Source organism: Rhea pennata, chromosome 17 (genome assembly GCF_028389875.1).
Source record: "Rhea pennata isolate bPtePen1 chromosome 17, bPtePen1.pri, whole genome shotgun sequence".
NCBI classification, from domain to species: Eukaryota; Metazoa; Chordata; class Aves; order Rheiformes; family Rheidae; genus Rhea; species Rhea pennata.
The window spans coordinates 2103349-2129535 of NC_084679.1; the positions used below are offsets into that span (position 1 = coordinate 2103349).

A 26187-nucleotide genomic window follows, 5' to 3' on the forward strand; every position below is an offset into this window, starting at 1 on the left:
GAATTAGATACCTGCCTTGCACTTTTTAGCCATCAACAGCAACAACAAAATGTGATAACAGCAAATCAACCAATGCTTTATCGTTCCTTTGCTTATGAGTTCTGTTCCTTGGGAATTAACAGGCACTAGAAAAGAGATTGCTTGGAATCTATTTTCTGAATGTTTCTCCCATCCAATGCAGGTAGTTTGAGTCAGTGAAGAATGGTATTTGATGCAGAGATGGAATGTTACATAAGAAATATGAATTCTAATGGTTTGGAGCAGAATTTGATTTTTCTAACATTGCCAGAAACATTGAGCACTCTTGTTTGTTGCTTGGTGAAGATTGCTTCAGCTGCACTGGTGTCTCTTTGTGTGTGGCGATGCACGCTGTGGTTTTCTGCATGGGTCAAGATATGTTTCTGCTCAATTTGCCTAAGTATGTTCCTGCAGTGGTGTAGCCAAAACTTTTGATACAAATGCCTCAATCTAAACAGCTGCTTGTAGCAGTTTGGATGGAGCTGCTTTCAAGTGTCTCCCAACAGAAGCTGGTTCCTGACAGCTGAGCAGAACTTTTCAATAGCTGCAGATTGTACATCGACTGCAAAGTCAAGCTGGTAACATAGGAATGTAGCTGGGATCATGTCGTAAATGAGCAGAAATCCTGGGAAGAACCGTACCACAATCATCCTTAGATGAACAACTTCGCTCCTTCAGATCTTGCCCCTGGAGGTGATTTTGACGATCCTGCTCTTGCTGGAGAATGTAACAGAGTTCAGCTGAGGATAAGTACACTTCATATATGTGTGGACTTCTTGTTTGGCGGAAATCTGTCACTGTGCAGGGAGTCTGATTTCAGAGTTTGTGGACATGCAGGGAGGAAATGCCTAAGGAAACTGAGATGTTTCTCATCCACACATCTCAGGAATCCAGACTATGGAACACACAAACAGATATAAGTGAGATGGACTAAATGCTAAACACTAAGCTGTGGGAAGCAATACATTTTTAATAATACATACTTAGTTGTCTCACCTAAGTATAGGTAAGAGTGCAACAAATCTTGCACAGTAAAATAGTTAAGGTATTCTGGGAACCAGGCCCCTTTTCTCTGGGGCCAGAGTAGGTCACTGAGTCCATGTTTGGGTGCAATATAAATGAACACAGTCGGGGTTCAGCTTTCACTTAGGAATTTGGAACACTGTAGTGCAGTATAATGCTCCAAGATGTGTTAGGCTGCTTATAGCACTGAAGGAAAGGCACAAGTGGTAATTCCTTAAAGAAACTGAGGAACCTCAGGCTATCAAAAAAGGCCAAAGAGATTGTTGACGTTGTGTGTGTGGGTATCTTCTGCGGAGAAAAGTTAAATTTTGACAAGGCACCAAAATGTCTGTGTATTCTTCTGCCACTTTCTTATGGTAACTGTAAAGGAGGATTCTGGAAGCAGTTGATATGAGCAGGCAAATATTTAATTTTAACAATAATATGAAAATGTAATTCAGTTCATAGAGGTTCCACTTCAGGTGTGGCTGATGACATAGAAACGTGCTGTCTGTTCCTGTGGCTATCGCTTTGTGTTGATTTTGTTATCTATGTCTCTGCTCTGTTTATACTCTGTGTGCTGAATCTAAGGTCAAGTTCCAGTCAGTCCCCAATAAACAGAGAGGACTGTCATGGAGCTGACAACCAGGGCAAATAATTCCCTTTCACCTCCTTCTATCAGGCTGCAGTTGGATAATTTTCCCAAATGTACTATGCAACTGGGGTGGCTCACTGCTGCCTCAGAGGAGGGGTATAATGACTTGTTCCCCTCAGACCATCCCTCCAATCTGCAAGAGATGGACAGCGCGTTTTTAACGAAGAAGCACTCCCTGGGTGGGTGTAGATCAGATCTAGACCATACATGTAACCAGACAGCTAGAAAAGCCGCTCTGGCTTTTCATAGTATGGACTAGTAACCTTATAATGACAATTCTGGCTACCACATCCTCCCGCCTGCTGGTTACAGATACCCATGAGAAAAAGCCAATCCCTACCTGACTGGGGGCACATCCTGGTGCTTATGTCTCTCTCTCTTGTCATGCATGCTTGCCTTTCGTTGTGCTTAAAGTTAGATGTACATGCCAAAACTTGGGGGGCCTCTAGGAGAATTCATCTGGGTATAAGCCTGCGTTGCAGGAGAGAATAAATATAAAGTGCATGAAATCCATAAACTTTACAGCCTAGCTGCTAAGTTTGTCTATTACTGAGCACCTTCAGTTAAAATTCTACTTTTCCAGTGTTGGTGTGCACATACCACTTTCTGTTTTTAAGTCAGTATTCAACAGTTTTAAAGGACTGCATTGCAATGACCTTCAAAATGTGCATTCAGAGAGTTTTAGGTGAAGTATATATATTTAATAAATTTGCACATATGTATACTTCATATAAAATATTTTCCAGGTAAAGATATATATGTAATGCAAAACCTTTTCATCCTGTTGAGTAGTTCAGTTTCAACCTGTGACATTTACAGTATTAAAAAAATTGGAAGGCATTTTTGCCTTTCACTTTATATGAATTCTGCATTGAAAAATGTATATAATGTTATAAATGCCAAGCTCAGTCCTGCTGAGACAAGTTAGTATTGGGTTTTTGATTTAAAGACAGTGATGCCTAAAGCATGATCCAAAGCTCACTGAAGTCTATGAGAGTCTTCCACTGACATTCACGGGCTTTGGATCGTCCGACTCAAGGAAGACAGGAAGGAGCCCTCGGCAGCTGATCCCACATCACTGAAATCAGTAGAAGCCTACTGGCCTGCTTAAGAAACAGAACTGAAATTCAGGTTTTGCAGGTCCTTAAATATTCTTAGTGAGGAAGGACGTTTTAGAATGTTCACTGAAAAACTGAAGAACATTTGGGTTGATACGCAATAGCCTATAAATAATCACAAGTCATATTTTGTTTATATGGCAACACCATTGATGTATATAATAAGCTTCCAAAGATTGTTTTACACACTGTCGAGTATTTTTCACTGATGAAGGAATTAATATAGCAGATTCATTAAAAACACTAAAGTGAGATAATTTTGAGTTAAAACTGAGAGCAAACAGAATTGTGTGATTCAGAGGTTTGTTAACTGTCCGATACATCAATGTGCAAAGCTGTTGTGGGAAAAGTGATTCTCCAAGTGTGCTTTAATGGAATGATTTCGTATTCCTAAATGCTTGCCGAAAGAACACTGAATGTTTTCTTGTGTTTGAATGTACAGTTTCTAAGCTGGATACATTTTAATGTTTAAAAACTTTGTGTATATCAAGCTTGTTGTAAGATACTCCTTTTGTTCTTATGTTACTGATGCAACGTTGGATAGTTTAATTCCACACTAGATATTTTATGTTGAATAAATAAATAGTTTTTACAGTAAAAATGCTTTTGGCTATGCTATGAGACTTTTACAGAGGGTCAATAACTAACTTCACAGTGTTTGTCTTGATGTTCAGAGGTTGTAGCTATATGCTGCTTTGTGGACTCAGCCGGATATGCGAGGGCTCAGCACTTCGCAGATCCGATTCATTCCCTTTATATGTTTCATGCATTTGGACGCAGAGAAGAATCACAGGATTCCTGTCCACATTAAATAACCTCAGAGATTATTATAGCTATTTTTTAAAAAAAGTATCTTAAGATCTTCAGTTGCTTTTTGCATTTCATTTAGTTTGGACAATAAAAGACAGTCACTTTTGCTTTTGGCCTACAGTGATTTTCTAGCAGTGCCTTTAATGCTGCAATATATGACTGTAGATCACAAAGGTGTTTGGGAGGAGGTGATTTAGTCTGTGTCTGGAAGGGTTTGTGTCAGGGGAGCAGCGCTTAGGGAGCATTTCCATTCTCAGGGCTTTCTCTGAACTTCTCGGCCTCTCCAGGCGTTTCTAAGGCTCATTCTGTTTTCTGGAATACCAGAGCTGCTGTTTGCTTACAGAGGATAACTTTACTGATACTTGATGTATTTCCAGCTTTGTTCTGTGTCACAGGCAATCGTTGTTGAGAACTGAGAGTTGCTAAAATGTGCTGATGCTGGCCGCTGGAGATGGGGCGTTCTGCTTGTCGGAAGAGTGTAGACCGCAGCTGTCCAGACTTCCCACTGATTCTCTCTTATCTTACGCTGGCCACAAAAGTGAATTTAAATCTCCACGACTCTTCTGTCCCACGGTGTCCCGTTTGTGGCTGCCAACGGTATAAAATAACTTTCCTGTAACTCTAGGCTCAAAACACACTAAATGACAGTTGCAAACAGTTGCACTTGGGACTGTGAGCTCTTAACAGGCCACAAGCAATTAGCAACAGCAGGCCGGCAACCACGAAATTTAACTCTGCGGCATTCCAGGCTCATCTCGCTACTCAGAAAATAAATGGCTGTTCTTCCTGCAGTACAAAATGTTTAGGAAGAAATGTGTAGACATAAACACTGGGAAGATACGGAGTGATGATCTACTGCAGTGTTTCTGCTCAGTTAGCATTTGAGGCCCTACTCGTGCCATCATTAATAAGAGAAAGCGTCATGCCTAGAAATATTTGAATATTGTGCACATATATATTACACTGTGGCCTTTAAGAAAGTAAGCAAAATTAGACTGCAAAGAAAGTTACACATCTAATCCTTTCTGCTTATGTTTTCTCAGAGGCTATGTAAGATCGACTTTGTCATCCTGGCCCATGCGGGGTGGCTGCTCCTCTAGGCTGTAAGAGCAGAGGGATCAGCTGTTTCTTGCAAGCAACGCAGTGATTTGTTACACCGCTGCTAATCCAGTGTAACTCCTCTGAAGTCAGCTAAGTGGTTTCAGATTTGCAGTAGTGCAAACGGAAGGAGAATGTGGTCCTTAATATCTCATACTTAGGATAAATGAACTTGAGTGGCTGCTATTGCACTAAGTGGCTTCTGCTGAGGTGATATCACAGACCATTAGGTTTAACATCAATCAGTAATGAATTTTCTCCAGCTATTGTCTTTTTCCCCGGCCTTTTGACTACGCCCCTTTGAATGTGGCTGCAATCTATCAGGTGAGCTGCCTGTTGGAGTGGGAGCCTCTTCTGAGAAGGAGACTGGGTGCGACAGGGCACCGATTTTCCTATGCGCATCTTTGGTTTTTGAGCCCACTGCAGAGCTGCGTCAGCTGCCAGCCGGCACCGGGCTCTCCAACGCGCGTACATGCTCCCGCGGCTCTGCGGGGGGAGGCTGCTCTGCCCGGCGCCGCGCAGGAGCTGGCAGCGTTTCCTCGCAGCGCTGCTCCGGTGGCGGCCCGGGCTGTGCGAAGCGGCGGTGCTCTGCAGGTGACTGACAGCCAGAAAGCATAAACTGCTACCGCGGCGAGTTTCACGCTTTCTGCGGGTGTTAGGAGCAGCCACGTTAGGCCAGAAGCGCACCTGCTCTCGCTCGTGCCGTTGATAGCGCCGGCCTGGGTCCGTCCCTCCGGAGTGCCGAGCGCCCCGGGCACGACAGCGCCCGAGCAGAGCCTGGCAGCGCCGCAGGCGGCACAGCAGCGGCAACGCGGCACCCAGGCCTTCGTGATTTTTGCCTCGACAAAAAGGAAGGGGGAAGGAGAGGGCCGCGTCCTGCCCCCCCTCCCCGGGGCTGCCTGCGCCCCCGGCGCAGCCCCGGCGGCTCCTCCTGCGCAGCTCGCGCTCTGGCCACCTCTGCGGGCAGGAGGAGGTGAGAAGCTGAAGGGCTGGTGGGAGTTTTCAAGACGAGAGCAGCTATTTTGCGTATGTTCTCCGCTATATATAGAATTTGGCAAACGCACGGGCCCAAACGTGCTCCGCTTGTTGCTGAAAGCATCGCCTGGGAAGCCCGTGCTAGCAGCGCCGCGGCCGCCTCGTGCCAGACACTCTAAGCAGGTGCCGCAGCCCCGTGCTTCTGCCCGGCGCGAGCGCGAGAAAAGTCACCGTACCCGAAGCTTTTGGGGCTGTTCTGGCTCTCCTGGGAGCTTCAGAGCTTCGTCCTGCTAAGGAGCTTTCGCCTCCCGGGGGCAGCTTGCAAATCCCATTACGCGCAGGGTGGCCGAGCAGCCGGGGAGACCTCAGGTGGCACCGGCTCACTTTCAGATCCTGCCCCACGGCGCAGATGAACCGCAGGGCTGTCGAGATCCCAGCTGAACCCTGCCTGCTCTTTGCAGCCTGATCCCCGGGACACGAGTGCACTTTGCCACTGATAATTAGTCCATTTTTTAAAGCACCTCCTCTGAGCGAGCTGCGCAAGGCCGGGCTGCAGGAAACGCAGCCGCGCGGCAGCGGGCAGCGACGGAACCGGCAGCTGTCCAAAAACGAGACGGTACAAACCAGTGTTGACACTGCTGGCGGGTCCAACCGGTGCGATTTATTTGTGCTTTCCTGCTGTGATTTCTAAGCTACTGCTGCTAAAATAACGCGGGGCGAGCGGGTAGCTCAGATGCGGGACCGCGGCGGACTGAGCTGCTGCTTCTCCTGCAGGATGGTGCCGAGGAGCCCGGCCGCGGCCATGGCGCAGCCCCAGTGGACGGTGATGCCGAAGCCGCCGTGGCCGTAGTTGTGTATCACCTGCGGGAGCGGAGGAGGGATCGGCACGGGGGGAGCGGCGCCGGGGCCCCGCGGGGCGGCCGGGGAAGAGCTCTGCTCGTGAAGGAGCAGCGCGAGCCGTGAATTAACGCACCCGCAGAGCCACGCTCTGGGCTTTGCCTAAACACACGGCTTCCTTTCCGAGACTCTCTAGCTAAAAATTGAGTCTGTTTCCATTACATTTAATTACAAGCTGCAGCTGCTGTCCCCGCCGGAGCTGCTGGCTCTTCTTCAGAGCCTGCACGTGTGCAACCAGACCAAGGACTTCCCTCTGCAGGTCTGCTGGCGTTCGGACGAACGCGCTGGGGGGTGACGTGGGCCCACGCACACGGCTCTGCCTTCCAGCCTCTGCCATCCTCACTCTGCTTTAGCTTAAAAGCTCCAACAGCAGCAGCGCGAGGCGATCCCCAGGGCCGCTGCCCGGGGAGGGGGGGTTGCATGCAGCCGGGTGTCCAAGCTGGACGCGCAGCTGGACCCCTGCAGAGGCGGCTTGATTTGCCCGAGCGCCCGGCTGCGGGGAAGCTCGGGAAGACCCGGCGTGTGCTCCGAGAGCCCGGCGGCAGCGCCCGCCAGCGGCCCTTTCCCCCCGTTCGGCGCACGCACCTCCAGCGGCGCGTGCCCGTGGCCGAGGGCCTCCCTCTCCAGGCGGACGCGGGGCCGCAGGGGTCTCAGGCCGCTCCACTCCTGCACGATCGTGGCTTTCTGAAACCCAAAGCGCTTCAGCACCCGCGCGGCACCGCTCCATGCCGTCGGCTGCCAACCCTGCGCGGGCAGCAAGGGCGCGGGGCGGGCGGGCGGGCGGCACGTAGGGACCCACCCGGAGAGCAGGCAGCAGCCGGCAGCAGCTCTCCCAAATGGCTCTGCGGTCCCGGGCGCAGTTGCCCTCGTTCCAGTTGCCCGCCTGGTTCACGCCTCCCAGCACGGTCATCCGGCTCCTGCGCCCAGAGCACGGCCGCGGGGATGCAGCGCCGAGCACCGTGCGCGCGCCCGGCGCCCGCTCCCTTGGCGCATCCGCCTCCTTTTGCAGCGAGGCGGGAGAAACCTCGGGCCGGGCGCAAACCCGGGCTGGGTTTAACACCTAAAACCGTCTTCTTCGAGGGCTGCTGCAGCCGGGGAGCCGCGTTTGGGGCCGAGCCCCCCGGCGGGGACGTCGGCGCGGGCAGAGCGTGCCGCCGCCGGCGGGACCCGCCACCTACCCCGGGATGACGTAGGGCGAGTTGTAGATCCCCGACTCGGCGTCATGGGTGATGACGAAGTGCTTCAGCCACGGGGCGCGGACCTGGGCGGACCTGCCCGCTGGGACTCGGGGCCGAGGCCCGAGGCGGCCCCGGCCCTCGGAGACTCTCTCTCCGCCGGGAGCGGGGCGAGGGGGAAAGGGGAGCGGCGCGAGCCCAGCGCCCGTCTCACCTTTACGAGCTGCCCGCGGCCGGGCTGCAGCGCCGGGTCGGGCTGCAGGCGCCCCGCGCGCACCCCGGTGCAGTTGATCACCGCGTCCGCGCCGCGGGCGAACACCTGCGGAGAGCAGGACGCGGAGCCGCCCGGAGCCGCGCCGCCCCTGCCCGTTCCCCGCGGCCCTGCCCGCTCCGCCGAGGGTTTGATCCCCTTTCCTCTTCGCAGCCTCAAAATCTGCTGCCCCCCCCCCCCAGCTGCCACCTCGCCGCCGCGCGCCCGGCTCACCTCCTGGAAAGAGTCGATCTTCTCGTGGAAAAACCTCACCCCTCTCTGCGTTAGCCTTGGAGGACAAGTCCGCGGTCAGGAGGCGGCGGCCCGCGGCCCCGCGGCGCCGAGCCGGGACGCCGGGACGCCCTCACCTCTCGGTGAGCCACGGCAAATAGCTCCTGCCCTCCAGCATCAGCGTCGTGTTGAACCAGCCGTAGCTGAAACCAAGCGCGGAGGGGGAAAAGCGCTCGGGCTCGGAGCAGCCGCCTCCCCCGCGGCCCCGCGCCGCCTCGGCCGCACGGGGCTGCGAGTACCTGTAGCCCGGGAAGAGTTCGAGCTCCCTCGGTGTCAAGTGCCTGAACCCCAGGACGATGTTTTTCCAAGACGGGTCCTGCGAAAGGGGAAAGAGCCCCGATCTCGCTCCCGGCATTTGCCGGCGGCAGCGAGCCCACGCTGGCGGGAGCGCGAGGGGCGGACGCCCGGCGGCGGACGGCTTCCCCCCCCCGGGGAGGGCTCAGCCCTCCCCCCTTCTGCAAACATTTCATCGAGGAAACCAGAAAACCCCAAGCCCCAGGCAAACCGCCCACCCGACGGGCTGCGGGAATTACTCGGAGGAGTTTCAAGCCTTGTTTCGCGCGGGCTGCGAGCGTGCCCGTCCCCGTGCCGGCCTCGCACCTGGAGCCCCCTCGCCCGCAGCAGCCGTTTGCTCCTTACCGGCATGGGGTGTTTGAACAGGTTGTAACCAGAAATTAGGAAAAGCCCCATTTCCTCTGCCTGCGGCGAGCCGACGTGCCCGAGGAGGTAGTCGAAGGTCTCTTTGCTCCAGAGCCTAGAGCGGAAACGCGGCGGCTGCCGGCGCGGTGCCGCCCCGCTTGCCGCGGGGAAGCCCGGCGGGCAGCGGGGTTCAATCGCAGATTAGGGCCCCCCGCCCGCCGCCCCGGCGCCGGCCTCGGCACTCACGTCTCCCGCGGGTCGCCGCTGTCGTGCGCGTAGGGCTGCCAGAGCCCCGCGGCGCCGTCGCTGGTGGTGCGCGGCGTGCAGCGGTCCGCGTAGACGGCGAGCTCCAGCGACGGCACCAGCGAGCCGTACTGCTCGTGGACGCACAGGGCGGTGGAGAGCCCCATCACGCCGGCCCCGATGACGGCGACGCGCATGGCAGGACCCGCTCCTGCAAGACCCGAGGGGCTCTCGATGAGCTCCGGCCCACCGTCGGATTCGGATAAGGGGCGGCCCAGCGCCCCGCGCCGGACGGCGACCTGCTCGGGCTGCGGCTGAGCCGTCTGCGGCCGCAGGAGGCAGCCGGGCTGCTGCCCATCTGCTACGGCTTTACGGATAGCGGGAGCCGGGACGGGCACCAGCCTGGCCCCGCGGCCCGAGCCGGGCGGACACCGGCCTCCGCAGGTCTCCAGCCGGTCAGTAAATAACAAAAACGCACCTTCCCCACAACCTGCCTCCAGCCGACGCGGTTTTCCGGGCAGTCTCCGCAGTTTTCCACGACTTCTGCAGACGACCTTCTCGCTGCAGCTTGTTTACGGCCCCCGAAGTCCAAGGTTTAATTGCCACAGGCAGAGGGATCAGACCCGCCCCCGGCGCTGGGCAACGGCGTGGAAATCTTTGCCAAGGGAGGTCCCGCCGCGGAGGTGGAGCGCCCGGAAACCTGCCCGGAGCCGCCGCTCCGGCGGGCAGGGAGGGTCGCTGCGGCCGCGGTGGCCCTCGCCTCCGCGGGGACCTCGCTGCTGGGACGGAGCAGACGGGACGTGGCGAGGGGCCGCGCGGCCGGGAACGGGGCTCCTTCTGCCCGGGTCCCGGGGAAGCCCCGCGATGCTTCGGGCTCGGTTTCTGTGCTGCGAGCGATGCGTTAACCCTCGCGTCCCCTCCGAAGGGCTGGAGGGCTTCGCTCCTCGTCTCCTCCCTTCCTGAACGCCGCCGTTCCGCATCCCGGGCGGCAGCCCTGGAAGCGCAGGCGGCGCTTGGACGGAGTCGCTGCAATTAGGGACTTTGTTGAGGGTTGCAGGAACTGCCTGAAGCTTCTGTGCAAGGGGCAACGAGGGAAAAAGAGACGGGAACTGATCTGCACAGCTGAGTTTAACACACATACGAGGACTCCCGGGCCCGGGACTTCCGTGCGGGTGGTTTTTTCTCAGCGCTGTCGGTGGTGTTGTCGGGAAGGAGCCCGCGCCGCCGGGGACGCGAGCCCAAACGCCGACGCGAGCCCAAGGCTCCCGCGCCCGGCGGGCTCGGCGCCGAGGCATGGCTACGCCTGCCGGCGCCGCCAACGCTGCCCTGCCGCGCGCCCCGCGGGTCGGGGGCGCCCCACGCCGCGCTGGCCGGCCCCACGCCATGCGGGCCAGCCCCACGAGGCACAGGCCAGCCCCACGCCATGCAGGCCGGGCTCACGCCATGCGGGCCAGCCCCACGAGACGCGGGCCAGCCCCACAGCGCGCCGGCCAGCCCCACGAGGCACAGGCCAACCCCACAGCGCGCCGGCCAGCCCCACGAGGCACGGGCCAGCCCCATGGCGCGCCGGCTGGCCCCACCGTGTGCCGACTGGCCCCACGCCGTGCTGTCGCACAGCTCCGTGCTTCTCCGGCGTGCTGCAGAGACGGAGCGGGGCGAGCAGCCGTGCCAGGGCCTGAATTCCTTTATTAAGGATTCGCGCAGAGCCGGCTAAGCCCGGTACAGGAATCACCCCACCACTCGCCCGCCCATTTCTCGCTTTCGGCGCCACTGACGCCTCGCGCTTCCTTCGGGCCGGTCGCAACGTCCTTCCCCTCTCCGGAGCCCCCCTGGGCCGGCTCCCGGGGCTGCGGGACCCGCGGCGCGGGGGGCTCCATCACGCGGGGGCCCCCAGGGCCCGGCGGGCCCCGCGCTGCCGCGGGCGGAACCGCTCATGGGGCCAAAGGGGCCGGAGCGCGGCGGCCGCGGGCGGCTCCTGCCCGCCGGGCGCGGAAGGCCGCGGCCGAGGCCTGCGGCGGGGGCGGGCGCCGCCTCCCCGCGGCCGGGGCCGGGGCCGGGGCCGGGGCCGCCCCCGGGCCGCCCCCGGGCCGCGCAGCCCCTCCCCGGCGCGCGGCGGGCGCCGAGGCTGCGCAGCCGGCGGCGCGCGTGGAGGCGGCCGGCGCCCCGCTGCCGCCGCCGCCGCCATGGCGCTGGTCACGCTGCAGCGCTCGCCGACCCCCAGCGCCGCCTCCTCGGCCAGCACCAGCGAGGTGAGACCGGCGGCGCCGCCGGCAGAGCAGGCCCCGGCCCCGGCCCCGGCCCCGGGCCCGCCCGGCCTCTCGGGCCCTCCCCGCGGCCCCCGCAGCCCCGCGGCCCTGGTGTCGTGTCCCCCCCCCGCAGCCCCGCGGCCTTGGGCCCTCACAGCCCCCTGGCCCGTGGCCCCAGCCCCGTTCTGTTCAGCCCCCCCCGGCTCCCTTGCAGCCCCCCAGGCCTGGCCCCCCGTGGCGCCCCACCAGCCCCACACCTGCCTTCCCGCCCCCTTCCCCTCACAGCCCCCCGCTGGCCCCACACCTACCTTCCTTGCAGCCCCCCCAGGCCTGGCCCCTCGCGGCCCTCTCAGCCCCACACCTGCTTTCTCGGCCCTTTCCCCTCACAGCCCCCCAGTCCTGGCCTCTTCCAGCCCCCCCAGCCCCACGTCTGCCTTCGCAGCCCCTTCCCCTCGCAGCCCCCCCGGCCCCACGTCTGCCTTCGCAGCCCCTTCCCCTCGCAGCCCCCCCGGCCCCACGTCTGCCTTCCCGGCCCCTTCCCCTCGCAGCCCCCCCCGGCCCCACGTCTGCCTTCGCGGCCCCTTCCCCTCGCAGCCCCCCCCGGCCCCACGTCTGCCTTCGCGGCCCCTTCCCCTCGCAGCCCCCCCCGGCCCCACGTCTGCCTTCGCGGCCCCTTCCCCTCGCAGCCCCCCCGGCCCCACGTCTGCCTTCGCGGCCCCTTCCCCTCGCAGCCCCCCCCGGCCCCACGTCTGCCTTCGCGGCCCCTTCCCCTCGCAGCCCCCCCGGCCCCACGTCTGCCTTCGCGGCCCCTTCCCCTCGCAACCCCCCCGGCCCCACGTCTGCCTTCCCGGCCCCTTCCCCTCGCAGCCCCCCCCGGCCCCACGTCTGCCTTCGCGGCCCCTTCCCCTCGCAGCCCCCCCGGCCCCACGTCTGCCTTCCCGGCCCCTTCCCCTCGCAGCCCCCCCGGCCCCACGTCTGCCTTCCCGGCCCCTTCCCCTCGCAGCCCCCCCGGCCCCACGTCTGCCTTCGCAGCCCCCTGCGCCCTGCTGCTGCCTCAGCCCCTGCGGCTGCCCTGGCCCTGCTCCTGCCCCACCATGGCCTCGTGCCCGGCCCCTCCTCGGCCCACGGGTGGTCCGTTCTCCAGACCCATGTCCCCAGCCCTGTCCCCAGCCCTGCCCGCTGCCCTCCAGCAGTTTGGACTTGCCGAGCCCCAGGGCAGGCTGCTCCGCTCTGTTTTCGCTCGGCTGAATCCCCAGCCCCTCGGCAGCATGTTTTCACGGTGCAGCCTGGGCTTGTTGGCCCCGCGGCCCCGGCTGCGCTCCCTCGTCTCCTCCTGCCGCCGTGACGTCCCGCGCTGCTGCCGCTCCTCAGCTGTGCGGTCTCTGCCACAGGGGTGCTCTGCCCGGCTGGCCACGTCCTCGCCGCCTGTAGCACGCTCTGCGTTGCACCCCTGCTCCTGCGCAGCCCTTGCTGCGGTAATACCTCCCCTTTCCCACGCGCTGCAGCATGCTCCCCTCCTGCCGCGAGGGCAGCCCGGGCCTGCTCCTCGCTGAGGCCACCCAGGGCAGTCCCGCCGGTGAGAGCGGCTTGGTCGCGCTCCACCGCGTACCCCAGGATGCCTGCAGCACGCCCGCGCCATGCTTCGGGCTGCTCTGGGCCCTGCGTAACCCACTGCGCCCATGACGCTCTTCTGCACCTTCCTGGCTCTGTCCTCTCATGTTTCTTCACGTTGCAGTGGACACTGCTCGTGTCCTGACTCTGCTGCCCTTCTCCTGCCTCATTCCCCCTGAAACTCATTCTCCTGCTTCTGCCCTGCTAACCCCTTTCCCTGCCTTCGGGACAGCGGTCTTTGCTCATCACATTTCCCACAGGCCATCCAAATGCTGCTGCTCCCTTTGATGTGTTTTTCTTCTTCCTTGTGCATCCCATATTTTTGCTTGTAGCCTCTCTTTTGTGACCCCCAAAGACAGGCTGTTTTTCTCACTATCTTTCCTGTGCATCCCTCTCTGCCCCTTTCCTCTGGTGCTCGCTGCCCGTGGCTTTGCTCCGCATCCGTTCCCCGTCAGGTAAACAATCCTATTTGTCACCTGTCAGGTCCCTGTGACTCCCCCGATTAGCACACCTCAGGATGGGGGAGGCGAGCACGGCAGGGGTCAGAGGTTCTCCCTCACCGAGAGGTGCCTGTGGTTTGCTTTAGGCATTTCATGTTGTGGGCAGTGACTCATCCCTTCCTTTCTCTAATTGTTCTGCTATAGATTTGGGGTTTCTGAAACTGCAGGGAGAGTGTTTGGAATGTGTTGTGTTCATTGAGAAACTTGGAGAAATTACAGAGATATCTGTGCTTTTCCATTTTTTTTTCCTAAGGAATTGTGTTGGGTTCTGGTTCAGGCAGATCCTATAGCTTAAACTACTGGTCATCTGACCTACACAAATGTAAATGAGCTGTAACCCTATTGCAGTCAGTGGAATTAGACTGGATTTAGCCTGGTGCAGGTAGAAAAGGAATCAAAGTTGTATGTCTCGACCTTTTAATATATACCTGCATTAGATGCTGCATTGTACAGGAGTACAGTCTTAAACATTTATTTTGTTAAGGTGACCATAGAGAGTTCCCCGTCCTTCTAGAAAATGTTGCCCCAAGCATCACATCTGATGTCCTCCAAGGCAAGGTGCTTCCTGCTTGCAGGCATCTCGGGGCAGGTATTCCTCAGTGGCACCCAGAGGAAGGCAGCAGCACTTGTTCTATCTGGATAGTCCTTTCTGGCATAAAATTCCCTAAAGTAATGAACAGTCCTTTTGAAAATTAAACATGTTGTTTTCCTTTTCATTAAATTAACTTAAAAGAAAAATCCCATAGAGAAGTGCCAATATTTTCCCTGATCTTTTATGATTTTTATTGCAAGAATGGATTTACAAGCCCTTCGGAGTTTGAGCCCGTGTGAAAAACTATTAGAAGATTTTTAAAACCGACAATTAGCAAGGATATTTGGCCATCATTTTCAGTTTTTGCAACCTGTCTTAACTCATAAACCTGAAAGACTTTATAAAATGGATGCTGCTGTCTTCAAGAGACTTGTAGTCATGCCAGTATAGCACGCCAAAAATTCTTAGGGATGTTTTATCTGAGGAGAAAATAGTTAACGCACATTTGCAAATGTGCATGTACTCAGTTAGCTCAGCTGCCCTCTCACCCGCTACGTCTCCAAGCCAGGTCCTCGTCCCTCAGCTTTGCCCAGGATAGGCGTGGGGTCTGGGGCGAAGCCGTCTGCCGCGCCGTGGCCGCGGAGGCCTGGCTGACACCCGTGCCCGTGCGCACCAGGTGGCAAGGGGTGCTGGAGCTCCAGCGCAGACCGCTGTTAGCGTGTAATACAACGCAAAACCTTGGAGGGATGTTCTGACCAAAAAGCCAAACCTCGTGGCTGAGGTGTCTGCTGTCTGTAACCTTGGGTGCTTCTGTCTGTTTTGGTTTTACTGCAGCCCTTTAAAATAAAATAAAGGGGCAGTCAAGTTGAAACCAGGTCAGCTTCTGCATGAGATGAGCCTGGAGCAGATTCAGAGACTATCTCGGCTGTGGAATCTCAACTGACGATCTTCATGATTTCACAGTCACATTTGTTTAAAAAAGTTTTTTCTCTCCCCTGTTGCTATGTGACAGACCCAAACAAACAGGAGATCTGCTTCAGGAAGGCCATAGCCCTGCCAGGGGCCGGGGAGCCCTTCCCGGGGCAGGGGAGCTGCCCTCCGAGGAGACCGAGGACCTCTCGATGTCCTCGCGGCTCCGTCTGCTGCCCCGTCTGGTGGGAGTGTTGGGGCCTGCCCGGGGCTGCACTCAGCTGCGTTCAATGCGCAATGTAAACAAACTAAAAATAGAGGCAGTATATTTTTCTCCAGCTCTCCATCAGCTGCAGAAATTTTACATGGGATCTGTGTACCTCTTTTCCTCCAAAGGGCCATGCCTCTAACATCCGGGCTGCGCAGTCTTATTTGTTTTCCTTTAGCGTTATTTATTCTTGTGCATGGTAAACAGCACTGTTCTTGTGAGCTCCAACCTGCTGAACCTTAATTCGAGCAGGATGTAGGACCTCCCAGTTCATACATGCACACACACACTCAAAACTTTAATCTTGAATGTTTTACATGAAAATGTTTGCTTATTTTTGAATTTTACAAAACCACCTGGAAACTAGTAAGTGTTATTGTAGCCCTATTTGATGCGGGTTTTAAGCTGTGCTGTTGTGAATAACAAAATGTCCCCTGAATACTAGACTTGAGGGAACCTGATTTCTTACAGATTTGTGACTTTCCAGGTTAAATAGGCTCTGGTGTCCAGTATGTCGCAAGTCTGAATGGAGGTTTCTCCTTGTTGCAGGACCATCTGTGAGGTCCCTGCTTTGTGGGCTTTCTGAGTTGTAGTAGACCAGCTTCCCTGGACAACCTTTTGCTTTGAAGGGGTATCACCTGGACTTCTCTCTAGTTGCCTCTGGAAGAAATTAGCCCCAATATACTTTTTTTTTTTTTTAATAGGTTTTGTCTAAAAGTTACTAGTGAAGTTGAAGGATGTGGTTGAAAAGCAGAGCTATGAGAAAATATTTCTCTGGAAAAGCAGGCTTAAGTCAGCTAGTATGCTTCTATTTTAAGAAAAATAAATAATACTTAAGGGTCAGTAATGTCACCTGAAAAGCCAAATTTGCTTCCGGGTGCAAGGTCTCTGCTAGTGTCCAGGGAAAAGTTACTGTTTTAATAAATGCCTGCTATTCTAAATAGCATATTTATCAGGCCTGTTGCAGATGTAGACCTCTTGATGGCTGAGTGGTCCCATGTCATCTTCCCAGCCTCAGGACATGTCTTCTGCCAGGGGTCCACTTTCTGGGCAGAGGTGGGCCTCGTCGGTGAGGTGGCAGCGCAGGGACCATGGAGGAGGTTCTGCTGGCTTGTGAAGGCTCACCTGGACCCAGTGAGCTGCAGATTAGTGCCAGGTTGCTCTCTTGAGGCTTGGTGAGAAGATGGTTGGGATTAAGCTGCTGGAGGCTGGGATAGAGATGGGACTAGGCAGTTTTGGCTGCATCCACTGGAGGGCACTTGTGCTGTTGCTGCATACCATGAATTGCAGCATTAATTTATGCCCGACTCTTTATTAGCAGTCTTTCACTTAGGACAGATTCTGCTCTCACGTGTGCACTCGGTAAGAGTGATATGTGCCGCCTTGGTGACATCTAGGTTTGCGATCTTTGAACTGATCTGCGCTCTAGGACCAGCTTGCAGGGTTAGGGCCCGATAGCTTTAAAATCCCTGTGAGCCCCTTTGTCACCCAGCACTGGGTGCTGATTGCTTATATGGTTAGGGAGTTTCAATTATCCCTGGAATTGGGGGGGGGGGGGGAGGAGGAGGGAAATAACCCCCTCCCCTTCCAAACAGCCACCCAAACCCTTTTATTGCAGTGATTGCGCCAGTGATGGTGTTTGAGGATCTTTTGTAATAAGGCAACAAACAGCATGTAACTTGCTTTGTATCCTTCTTTTCTCCCCTCAGCTGGAGGTTGGCAGTGATGAAGAACGTAAATTAAATGTGAGGTAAGCAGAACCACTCAGCTTTAAACGTTGTTTCCACTGTTGCTAATTGTCTGCCATGTGCCTTCTTCCTTATGATCTTTGGCCAGGACCTGAACAGAGCTTTGGCCAGGAGCAGGTGCGATTGCCTGGAGTGCATTGCATGGTCAGGCTTGCAACGAGCAGAGATCTAGGTGCTAGGGATATCCCTTATCAGTTTAGTTTTGAGATGAGCATTTAATGAACTGAAAGCATGAAAGAGGACTTGTTTTTTTCCTGTTGGGTAGAAACTGGAAAATTGCTCGTCAGCTGTGGCTACAAAACTGTTTAGTCAACATTTCTGTCTTCTGTGCCGCTCTGAGATTGGAGATTTGGAGGGCTACACTCCTAGGAAGGGCAGGGAAGAAAACTCTGTTCATTCCCAGGTATTTAACAATTAAGAATTTGACTTGGCTATTGGGAGTGTATACAGCTGCTTTCTTCAGGCAAGGATAAAAAAGAGGAAGAGAGCACTGAGGTGGCCTGATGGAGACCAGAAAGGCTTCTCTTGCTGAGACTGTGCAGAGATCAGAGGTTGTAACAGTGAGCAGGAGCATTGCTCAGAGGCTGAAGCAGAGCCTCTTCCTCCTGCTGCCTGCACCCCGCGTGGATTGCTCTGGTACCTAAGCAAGCTTGGTGAGACTCCAGCCTAATGGGGCTCTGAGCAATTATGTGGATTGTTCTCTCTGAAACCAGCTGTGGCGGACAGCTCTTGCCCCCCAACCTGTAAACCACAGTCCAAGAGATAAAGTATAAAACACCACAGGGCTCCACACGTCAGGTTTCTCTCCTGGTTATGAATTCCTACCCTAACTATGCTAGTTTAAGATAAAAACAAAACCACTAATGCTGCTGCTGCTTGGAGTTGTTGTTATTTCCTTTTTTTTTTTTTTTTTTGAGACATACTGTTTCAGAGATATAAAACTGTGAGACACTTGGTAGTCAGTTTTCTGTCACAGCCTGATGGATCAGTTGGCTGAGACCAGGATAAAGCTGGTTTGATACTGAGTTTGATACTGGTCAACCTTACAGTACCGAGAGCAGTGAGTTAGGGTTATAGACCACCTTTACTCTGCAATTGAAGTCAGAGAATAGAAAAATCAAAACCTCTTTGTGGAGTGGGAAAGTGTGAGATCTCTCCATTCCCACCTTTCCCGTGTGCCACAGAGGTGATTTGGGATGGCTGCAGCCTCCTCTGGAGAGGCTGACACATGGTCACTGGTCCTGCTTGCGTGCATGTGTATTGGAAGTCCTGTACGTTGGGTTGCTGTGTGGCCTCTTCTGATAAAAGTCCATAATTTCATTCATTAGTTTATTTTCTGGAGAATGCATTTTGTATCAGTTAAAGCAAAATTCAGGATTTCTGGTTCTGCTCCCAGCTTGGCTTTGAGCTCATTGTACAATTTAGAGCTCAAGTTGGAACCCACTGAAGTCGTGAGTAGCAACACATCTTTAATTTTTGTGCTCTTTCCAACGTTGTATGAAATAGTAATATTTAATCTACCAACATCAGTATGAGAGTCTTGTGTGTAAATGGCTCTTCTGAAAGAGGAATTACAACTTCATTCCTCTTCATTACAAATGAATTCCATGACAATATAAAGGTAAATCACTGGGACAGCACTGGTTTTGAGGGCTACCTTCAGTCTGTCTGTTTAGCCCTTTTGCAAATCAAGCATTTACATCCATCGTAGGGGATGTGATGAGATGGGACTTAAAAGGTGGTACTTGTTCACTGGCCATTAAAAAAGTGCTGCAACACTAACTTTATATATTCCATAAACCTGACTTTCCACCAGCCTCCTGGGACTACTCTTGCCTACAGAATTTTTAGGATAAGAATCTGATAATTAAATTGCTGGATAGACTTAGCGAATAGGATGGCTCTTGTGCAGAGCCGTTCCTGGACTCAGAGGGACAACCAAAGACTGAAGAAAGCTTGTGGCACTAATGTGAGCATAGTTTAGATGATAAATGAAGCTCTTCTGCACGGAGAGGTAGGTAGATTTTTTTTTTCCTCTCCTTTCTCCCGGCAGCTCCTCTAGAACAATTTATTGAGACTCTGCCTGGTGCCCATGGGGTGGCAGAATTGTTCAACTTCATTGTTCTGCTTTTGCAAAGCTGAAAGTCCAGGCTGCGTCCTCCGAAAGAAATGCAGGAACTGCCTATGATGTTATTTGTGAATCTCTGAATCCTGGACCAGGCTTGGTAGAGACGTACGTGACGGCAGCGCATGGTTACGTGTGCCCTGCCTGTGTGTAGGGTCAGCAGGGCAGCGCGTGACTTCGTAGACCTCAAAGATCCTAATGGTTAGAAAAAGGAGGAGTTGTTGGAGACAAGAGCCCATCTTGCTGCCAGCCCAAATTGCACTTCATAGATACAGGACAAATGTGGCGTTACACATTTGTGACAGAATTTTGTCACTCACTTGCCGAACCGATTATTTTCATTCACTCCAAAGTTTCTGAGGTGTTTCCTTCTGGATGGGTAGTTGGGTCTGGTTGTATGAACAACCTGGGGGTGTGCGTGTGTCTTTTTTTTTTTTCTTTTTTCTTTTTTTTTGTCCGCTGCACGTTCCCCTTTCTCTGTAATGCTTTGAGGAAGTGTCTGTGGTCATCATTTTAGAACCAGCTGTACCTCTTACTTCTCTTTGGAGTTAGTTTCCTTATGATTTCTGCCATGTCAGAATGATTTTCTTTCCATTTTAAGCTACATTTTCTCCCTGAAAACAGCTTCTGCCCTAAAATAGACTGAGGGAGCAGGTTCTGACTTAAACTTTTCTTTCAAAGATATTTTTACTTTCTGCATTTTCTTAGGCATTAATATACTTTAAAGTCTTCCTCTTCTCTCACTTTTCAGTAGTTTTCTGGAAGCTCTAATATTGTAACATTCACACTGTTTTCGGTAGATAACCAGGAGTCTGTTTCGCTTCTGGGTGCGAAAAGGTTCCGACCAGGAGAAGAAGTGAGGAGGCGGGCTCAGACCTGACAGCCTGCTCGCACTCAGTGCAGCTGGTGTGGACAAAAGCTTGCATGTCTGATTCTCTGTGCTGTCGGCCATCTGCTGAAATCTTCTTTCTCGAATATGGATCAGCCACAGGATGTTGTGGCACAATTCCTTTTTTTCTCCAAATATACTGTGCACCCACCAGATCGTGAAAAATCTTGTCCGCGTCTTAGCAAAATCACTTGCAAGGTTAAGTCAAATCCATGGGCCGTATTATATATGCTATATATTTGCTTATGACTTTAAAGCTGGAACAGGTTTTCCAGCGATATACTGCATAGTAACACAGCAGCTGAGAAAGCTTATCATTTGGAAAATCATAAAAGATCTTGGTAGAATAGATAATTCATCTAATTACGTTTTGCTTGCTTGGTTTTATCATCCACCATTGGTAGGGTTTCTAGCACTAAGTCAAAAGAAATACTTCTCAAACAGCCAGTCATGTTGTGAGTATTGGCTATTTCTCAGATGCAGTTGGCAAATGCAGTCAGATAATCACTGTCTTTAATTATAAATGTAAGTAGGCTTGCTTATCCAGTCGTTCCATAATCGTTACCCATACGGACTTTTCAGTTGCAGTCTGAATGTGATCAGGGATGGTGCTGGGTGGATGTTTTCAGGCACTCCCCTTCTGCAGGGAGCTGGGGGTTAAACTGCTGCAGAAGGGCCTGAAAATTAGTTGCCTCAAACCTCTGAACAAGCCCAAACATCTTTGTGGAAAGAACTGCTTTTGTCTGGCAGTGCTAAATCCCATCCTAAGAGTTGGTAGGAGCACTTGCGGGAGGTCAAGGTGTTCAGGATTGGGCTCATATACATTTGCTGAGTGTTTAGATGGCATATGCAGTTCTACTCTGTATCCACCTGCTGCGTGCCCTTTTCCAGGTGTGGATCGTAGCACCTGCGTTGTGCAGAGCTGCCCCGGAGTTCTGTGTCCTGCTGAGTGGAGAAGATGATGGTAGTGTGTGGGGGAGACCGGGGGTCTCCCTGTCTTTGCCAGTGCCGTTCCCTGTGCACTTGGCCAAGTTACTTAATGTTCCTGAGCCCCTTTTTCCCACCTGCAGACTGGCAGATGATATTGTTTCCTTATTTTCCAAAACACTCTGAGAAAGAATGTTGTGTCTGGTTAGTTTTGTTCAGTGTTTAAAAAAAAAAAAAAAAAAAAAAAACTTTCAGCTGTGAGAGTTTTGACTTCTGAGCTTTGTGGAACCTACTCTTGTTTTAAAAATGTGATGAGGAGAAGGTACCATGCCCCCCTTTCTTTCTACCTCACTTACTTGCCTTTGTGCTTTTCAGATCAGGAATGAGCACGCCCCACCAGAATGGCTTGATAACCAGCTCTACAGTTCTTTGGCTGCTGCTTTTTGGTTTTAGTTTAATGAAGTAAAGTAATTTTGTCTTTTGAAGGCAGTGGAGTTACACTGGGCATTGGTTTGACTTGTTTTTGCATTGACTGCAGGAATTAGGTAGAGCCTTCAGGTCTGTGAAAACTCCCTTTTCAGCTCTGTGATCAGCAAACGGGGTAATTGCTGCACACAGACTCCTTAAAGAGCATCATCCTGGCTGGCACATGTAGAAGGCTTCATTATAAAGAGTCTATTCAGTTAAAATCATTATAATAAAACAGATTCCTCACTGGCGCTATAACTAGTCTCTTCAGTTAGCAAAATGCAAAGAGCATATGCAAATCCAGTGCCCTGTTTGTACTCTTTTTTCCGTGAAGCTTCATGTTTACTCCGTGTGCTCTCCCAGCCACAGGAACGGAAAAAAGATTTATTTCATCTCCTGCTCACATGCTAGAGCTGTCCTGCACTAGGTTCCCACCACAGCTGGCAATGTCTGTGTGTTATTGTATATTTAATTCCTTAAATAATTTATTAATACCTTAATCTTAAACTTGTTGGGGAGCTTTATGTGTACGTATTGTACAAATTACTTGTATCCAGAGCTGTGAGTGACCGTGTTTGTGGTTCTGGGAAGGTACGTGGGGCTTGGGGTAGGCTGGGGCAGCTGTCTAGAGGATTTATTCGTGGGGAGGGTTGTTCATTACATGCTTGACAAGTCCTGCTCACTCCAGGATTCATTGTCTCTCGGTTATTTGGTGGGAGATTTTGGGGCAGAAGTTGCTGACTTTATTAACCGTTCAAAACAGGACGCTGAATCACATCCTGGCAAGGCTGCAGCATCCTGCCTTAGCGTGCTCCATACAATGGGGAGGCGAATTCGCAGGCCTGTGACCCTCCATAACTTTCTGGCCTGTAGGTGTGGCCTTGGAAGCAGATAAAGATATAATTAGGCCTTTACATTTTGTGGTGGGTTGTGTGGGGACGTTCAAAGAACATGGAGCTGAGGAAGCATGCGCTTATTTGCCGCTCGTTGAGGATCTGACCTTTCCAGGAAACTGGTGCTGACTTGAAGTTGAGCAATGTGGTGAGTTCCTTGGATGGAGGTAAAGTAACAGCAGGAGGCCTGCCAGTTTGAAGATGTGATCAGACTCGGAGGAATTGTAAATAAATCTTCTTTTTAAAAATTTTTTAAATTTTTTTTTCATAAACCTCAGCAGTTTGGCAAAAATACCCACTGACCCCGTTATCAAAGGTACTGGCTTTGTGCTGAAGGCTTTTTTTTGTTTTGTTTTGTTTTTTTCTTCTGTAAAAGGCCAGTACAGTTACTGTTTATTTAGGCATTAAAGAGCAGGGTCAGAAAAATATTTTGGTTCCAAATGCCTCTTGATTTTAAATACCTTAATGTTTGATAATCAGTTGCCAAGATCTGTGAGTCAGGGATTTCTCATACAAATCTGAGTCTTGGCCTGCCTGACAAGTGTCTTTAAGATGTTTTTAGGGAATGTGCAGTAGACAGGACACCTTCACAGACATGCCTTTACTTTTGATGAAAAGAGCATTGAGTTTTTTTTTTTTTTTCTCAAAGATTTAAGCATCCCGCTGCATCATTTGAAACCGTGATGCAGAAGCACTCTGTGGGTACACACAAGGTCAGAAAGCAAAATAGGCCAAAAATTAGCCCATCCTCTGATGGATTAGGATGCAAGCTGCATCTGTTATTTAGGTTTAAATAGGAATAGAAGGATTTTTCTCTGCAGAGCTTGCTCTCCCCTCTCTGATGGTTTGTTAGAGTTACAGTCTGAGCAGAAGTCAACAGTGTTGACTTGCTGTGGGTGACTGCGTGGACTCCAGTCACATTGATGAGCTTCCTTCATATGGGCTCGTTAGGAGTAAGGGGACTGTCTAGGGACTCAGTAGCACTGTATTGACGTTGGTTGGCTGAAGTCAGGTTTTATTTATTTAGTTACTTATTTTAAAATTAACTTATACAGAGGTAAAGTAGGTGGCAATAGGAAGAGTATTGTTTTTATAAACCTTGGAAGCCTTCCACTCCCTCAACAAAGCTGATGGAAGCTTTGAGATGCTCCTGTTGGCACTACTGAGCCTCCCTGTACAGCTTTTTCTTAAGCTGTCAGTTACTGCTGGTCATTGAGTTACAACTTGGCCGAAGTTGGAACAGCTCACCTAGTTTCTCAAAGAAATCCATGCTGCAAGAATCCCTAGTGAAGACAGCTGCTGGGAGATCTGAGCCGGTGTGATTCTGGCTCTGGGGCAGAAAGCCCCTGTGGCTTGGCATCAGGGGCTAAGGCGTCCAGAAACGCAAGGCTTGGGACAAAACGTCCTTTTCAGATTTTCTGGAAAGCTACCAGTTTGCTTGTTTGCCTGTCTTCTATCCAAACAGTCACTTCCAACACTCACGTCCACGCGGAGACCACTTCGCTGGTGCCCTCGCAGCGTGCCGGGGTGTGGGCATCTCCCTGGCATCTGCAGGGCATCCAGCCCTGCCAGGCTTTTTGGACTGAGGCTATTTGTTTCTCTTTGCAACGTTCAGTCTACTTTTAAAAAGATCGTGGATTTCTGGAGGGTAGGTGGAAAAGAGGGATGGTCCAAAGGTTTTTACCAGCCCTTTTGCATTCAGAGCAAGTTCAGCCCTTGGCTACCGGCCGCTTTGATTTTTTTGGGGGGTGCTCCTCATCCCTGCAGGATGCTGGCTGCCTCTGTTCGGGGGAGCTGGGAAGGCTTGCGCTGTGCGGCTAAACGCTAGAGGGGGTGTCTGGGATGAGCAAGAGCTTTTCTTGTTCTGCTTTTACCTTGCATAATCTGTCTAGGTTTATTTTATTTTATTTTTACACATTACCAATGTGTCAAGTACTCCCTGGTCTCTGCTGCCTTTTTTGGAGTCATTCTGAACCCAGCAGCTAAGTATTTTCTGGGTTGTGCCACTGCTGCCTGTAGGGTTTCAGTAATGCTTCGTGTGTTGTCTGTGTCCTGCCTGGCATTCACTCCTTTTTGGAAGCTAATTTCTTAATGCTTGAAATTATTATTCACGTTCTCTTTCTTTTCCAATGGTATTGCCTCCCTCCCCACCCCGGAAAGCTTCCACTTGTTTCTCTCGCCTGTCTGAGAGATGCTGGTGAGTGGGTGAAGAAGGGTGACTTAATAAAACAGTTTATGGGATTAAAACAATGAGCTGATGGGGGGAATGCAAGGGGATCGGTGGATGTGCCGGCAGCTCGGCTGGGGATGAAGGCTCCTCGCGGAGGAGCAAGGGCTCGAGGCTCCCTTCGAAGCGCGGTGGGAGCTGGTGGCCAGCAGCTTTCCACCTCCGGTGTAGCATGGGCCACAACTCAGACGCCTCCCCGGCATTCCTGGTTTTGTGGTCTGTCTTCCCTTCCTACCTGCAGTCACCTAACCTCTCTTTGGCAACTATGGCGATTGTTTACATGGCAACAACACCCACCAAGAAAAGGGGATTTCTAGGAAAACGGAGAATGTATTTTTGGTTCTTTAAATGCTGTCTTGTTAGTGAAGGAAGAAGGAAGGCAGTGTCATGGGGGTGGCTGGCTTCCCGCAGACCACCCGGATGCTGCATAACAGGGTGTGCACCAGCCAGGAAAACTGCACCGCCGCTGGAGCTGGGATCCCCGTGCTCCTCGGGCCCGGCCGCGGTCCGGCCGCCCTGGCATTGCGCGTTGAAGGGATTCGCAGCTACACCGTGTCTCCCATTTCCTAGGCTCGCAGGCTGCCGCGTGAGAATTACACGGCTCCTTTGCCACAGGGCGGTTGATAAGCGGTCGAAGCAGTGGGCTGGCAGTCGGGGTCCGGATCTGTTTGCTTCCCTCAGCCTGCTGGAAGCCCTGACACAGCCCAGACACGTGGCAGTGGACACAGATGTTGATACTGTCTTTAGAGTAATGCGCCTTTCCTAAAAGTGAAAGAAGGGTTTCTTCACAGTGGTTTAATGGGCAGTAATGCAGGCTGAGGTCCTTAGAGGATCTGACCTGGACTCATGAGACGGTGGCTATCACAAAACTGACATCACTTTAGAGTGGGAATCTCAGAAACGCTCATTGCAATTTAAAACATTAGTTCCAAGTACATTGCATAGTTGGTTGATGCTATGATCAGCCTCGTGCCTTTTTGAACTCTGTGATTAATGGGATGAGCAAATAGGATTTTTTTTTTCCTTTGTGAAACAATCTCTTATTTTATTTGGCTTTTCATCACCAAAGTACTAGGGATTCCTAGAATTTTCTTTCCTAACCATTTGGGAGCAAAGTTCTGCTAACTTACTTTGTGCAAGTCTCTGCTGGAACGAGAGCGATCCTGCTAATACATTCGCTTCCCTCTTCCTGCCCTTTCTCTTGGACACAGCTCCAGCAATTTATCCTGGCCGCCTGCAGGCGCAGGCCGGGTTGCTCCTTGCCAGCAGCGGAGCCCTGTGCCCCCGGGCGTTTGCTTGGCAGGAGGAAGAGGGGCAGAGGCAGAGCCTGGAGCTGTGGCTCGCTGGTGGGGCTGGCTGTGTTGTCAATAGCCTTTTCTCTAATCCCCCAAGACCGCTGGCTTCGCCCTGGTGCCCTGGTAGCCAGCAGAGAGTTTTTTTTCCTTGCTGCTGCCCTCGAATGATGATTTTTCTCCAGCTGTGTGAGAGGGGAGGAACGAGAAAGATCATGAGCCGCTGTCCGGCAGGCAGAGCATCCTCACTTCTCCCTGAACAGCACCACGGCTGTGGGCGCAGTGCCGCTCTTGAGCCACAGAGTGAGGTGCCTGGGGCAAGGATGAGGCCGTGGAGGGCTTGGAAAGCCAATGCCAGTAGAGAGCGTTCCTGGAGCCCGC

The 26187-nt window shown here is 53.0% G+C and overlaps 2 protein-coding genes across 3 annotated transcripts in view; one reads left to right on the forward strand and one right to left on the reverse strand.

Moving 5' to 3' along the window:
- Positions 1-3660: 3660 nt before the first annotated feature.
- On the reverse strand, positions 3661-10108 carry DAO (D-amino acid oxidase). Of its 2 annotated transcripts, XM_062589925.1 has the most exons (11): positions 9650-10108; positions 9175-9382; positions 8929-9043; positions 8529-8605; positions 8367-8432; positions 8233-8287; positions 7963-8067; positions 7752-7834; positions 7373-7490; positions 7159-7257; positions 6310-6537 (listed from the first exon to the last, which is right to left on the reverse strand). In XM_062589925.1, the coding sequence occupies exons 2-11, from the start codon at positions 9366-9368 to the stop codon at positions 6406-6408; spliced, it is 1044 nt and encodes a 347-aa protein (XP_062445909.1). In that variant the 5' UTR covers positions 9369-9382; positions 9650-10108; the 3' UTR covers positions 6310-6405. The 2 variants fall into 2 exon arrangements, 1 of the variants encoding a protein (XP_062445909.1); XR_009960143.1 differs by lacking the exons at positions 7752-7834; positions 7963-8067 and adding an exon at positions 3661-4191 and having other exon boundaries at positions 5913-6537.
- A 1216-nt stretch (positions 10109-11324) lies between these two features.
- SSH1 (slingshot protein phosphatase 1) overlaps positions 11325-26187 on the forward strand; it is a 41409-nt gene continuing 26546 nt past the window's right edge. Inside the window, exons 1-2 of the mRNA XM_062589848.1 lie at positions 11325-11420; positions 16947-16987. Of these exons, the coding sequence (XP_062445832.1) occupies positions 11355-11420; positions 16947-16987 (107 nt within the window). The 5' untranslated portion in view covers positions 11325-11354. The remainder of the gene's footprint in view (positions 11421-16946; positions 16988-26187) is intronic.

Excerpts from the sequence above, each read along its gene's own strand:
- DAO (XM_062589925.1), bottom strand. The coding sequence starts at position 9,368 with ATGCGCGTCGCCGTCATCGGGGCCGGCGTGATGGGGCTCTCCACCGCC. Across the intron at positions 8,433-8,528 it reads GAACTCTTCCCGGGCTACAG|CTACGGCTGGTTCAACACGA; the intron begins GTACTCGCAGCC and ends GCTTGGTTTCAG. Across the intron at positions 6,538-7,158 it reads ACGGGCACGCGCCGCTGGAG|GTGATACACAACTACGGCCA; the intron begins GTGCGTGCGCCG and ends CCGCTCCCGCAG.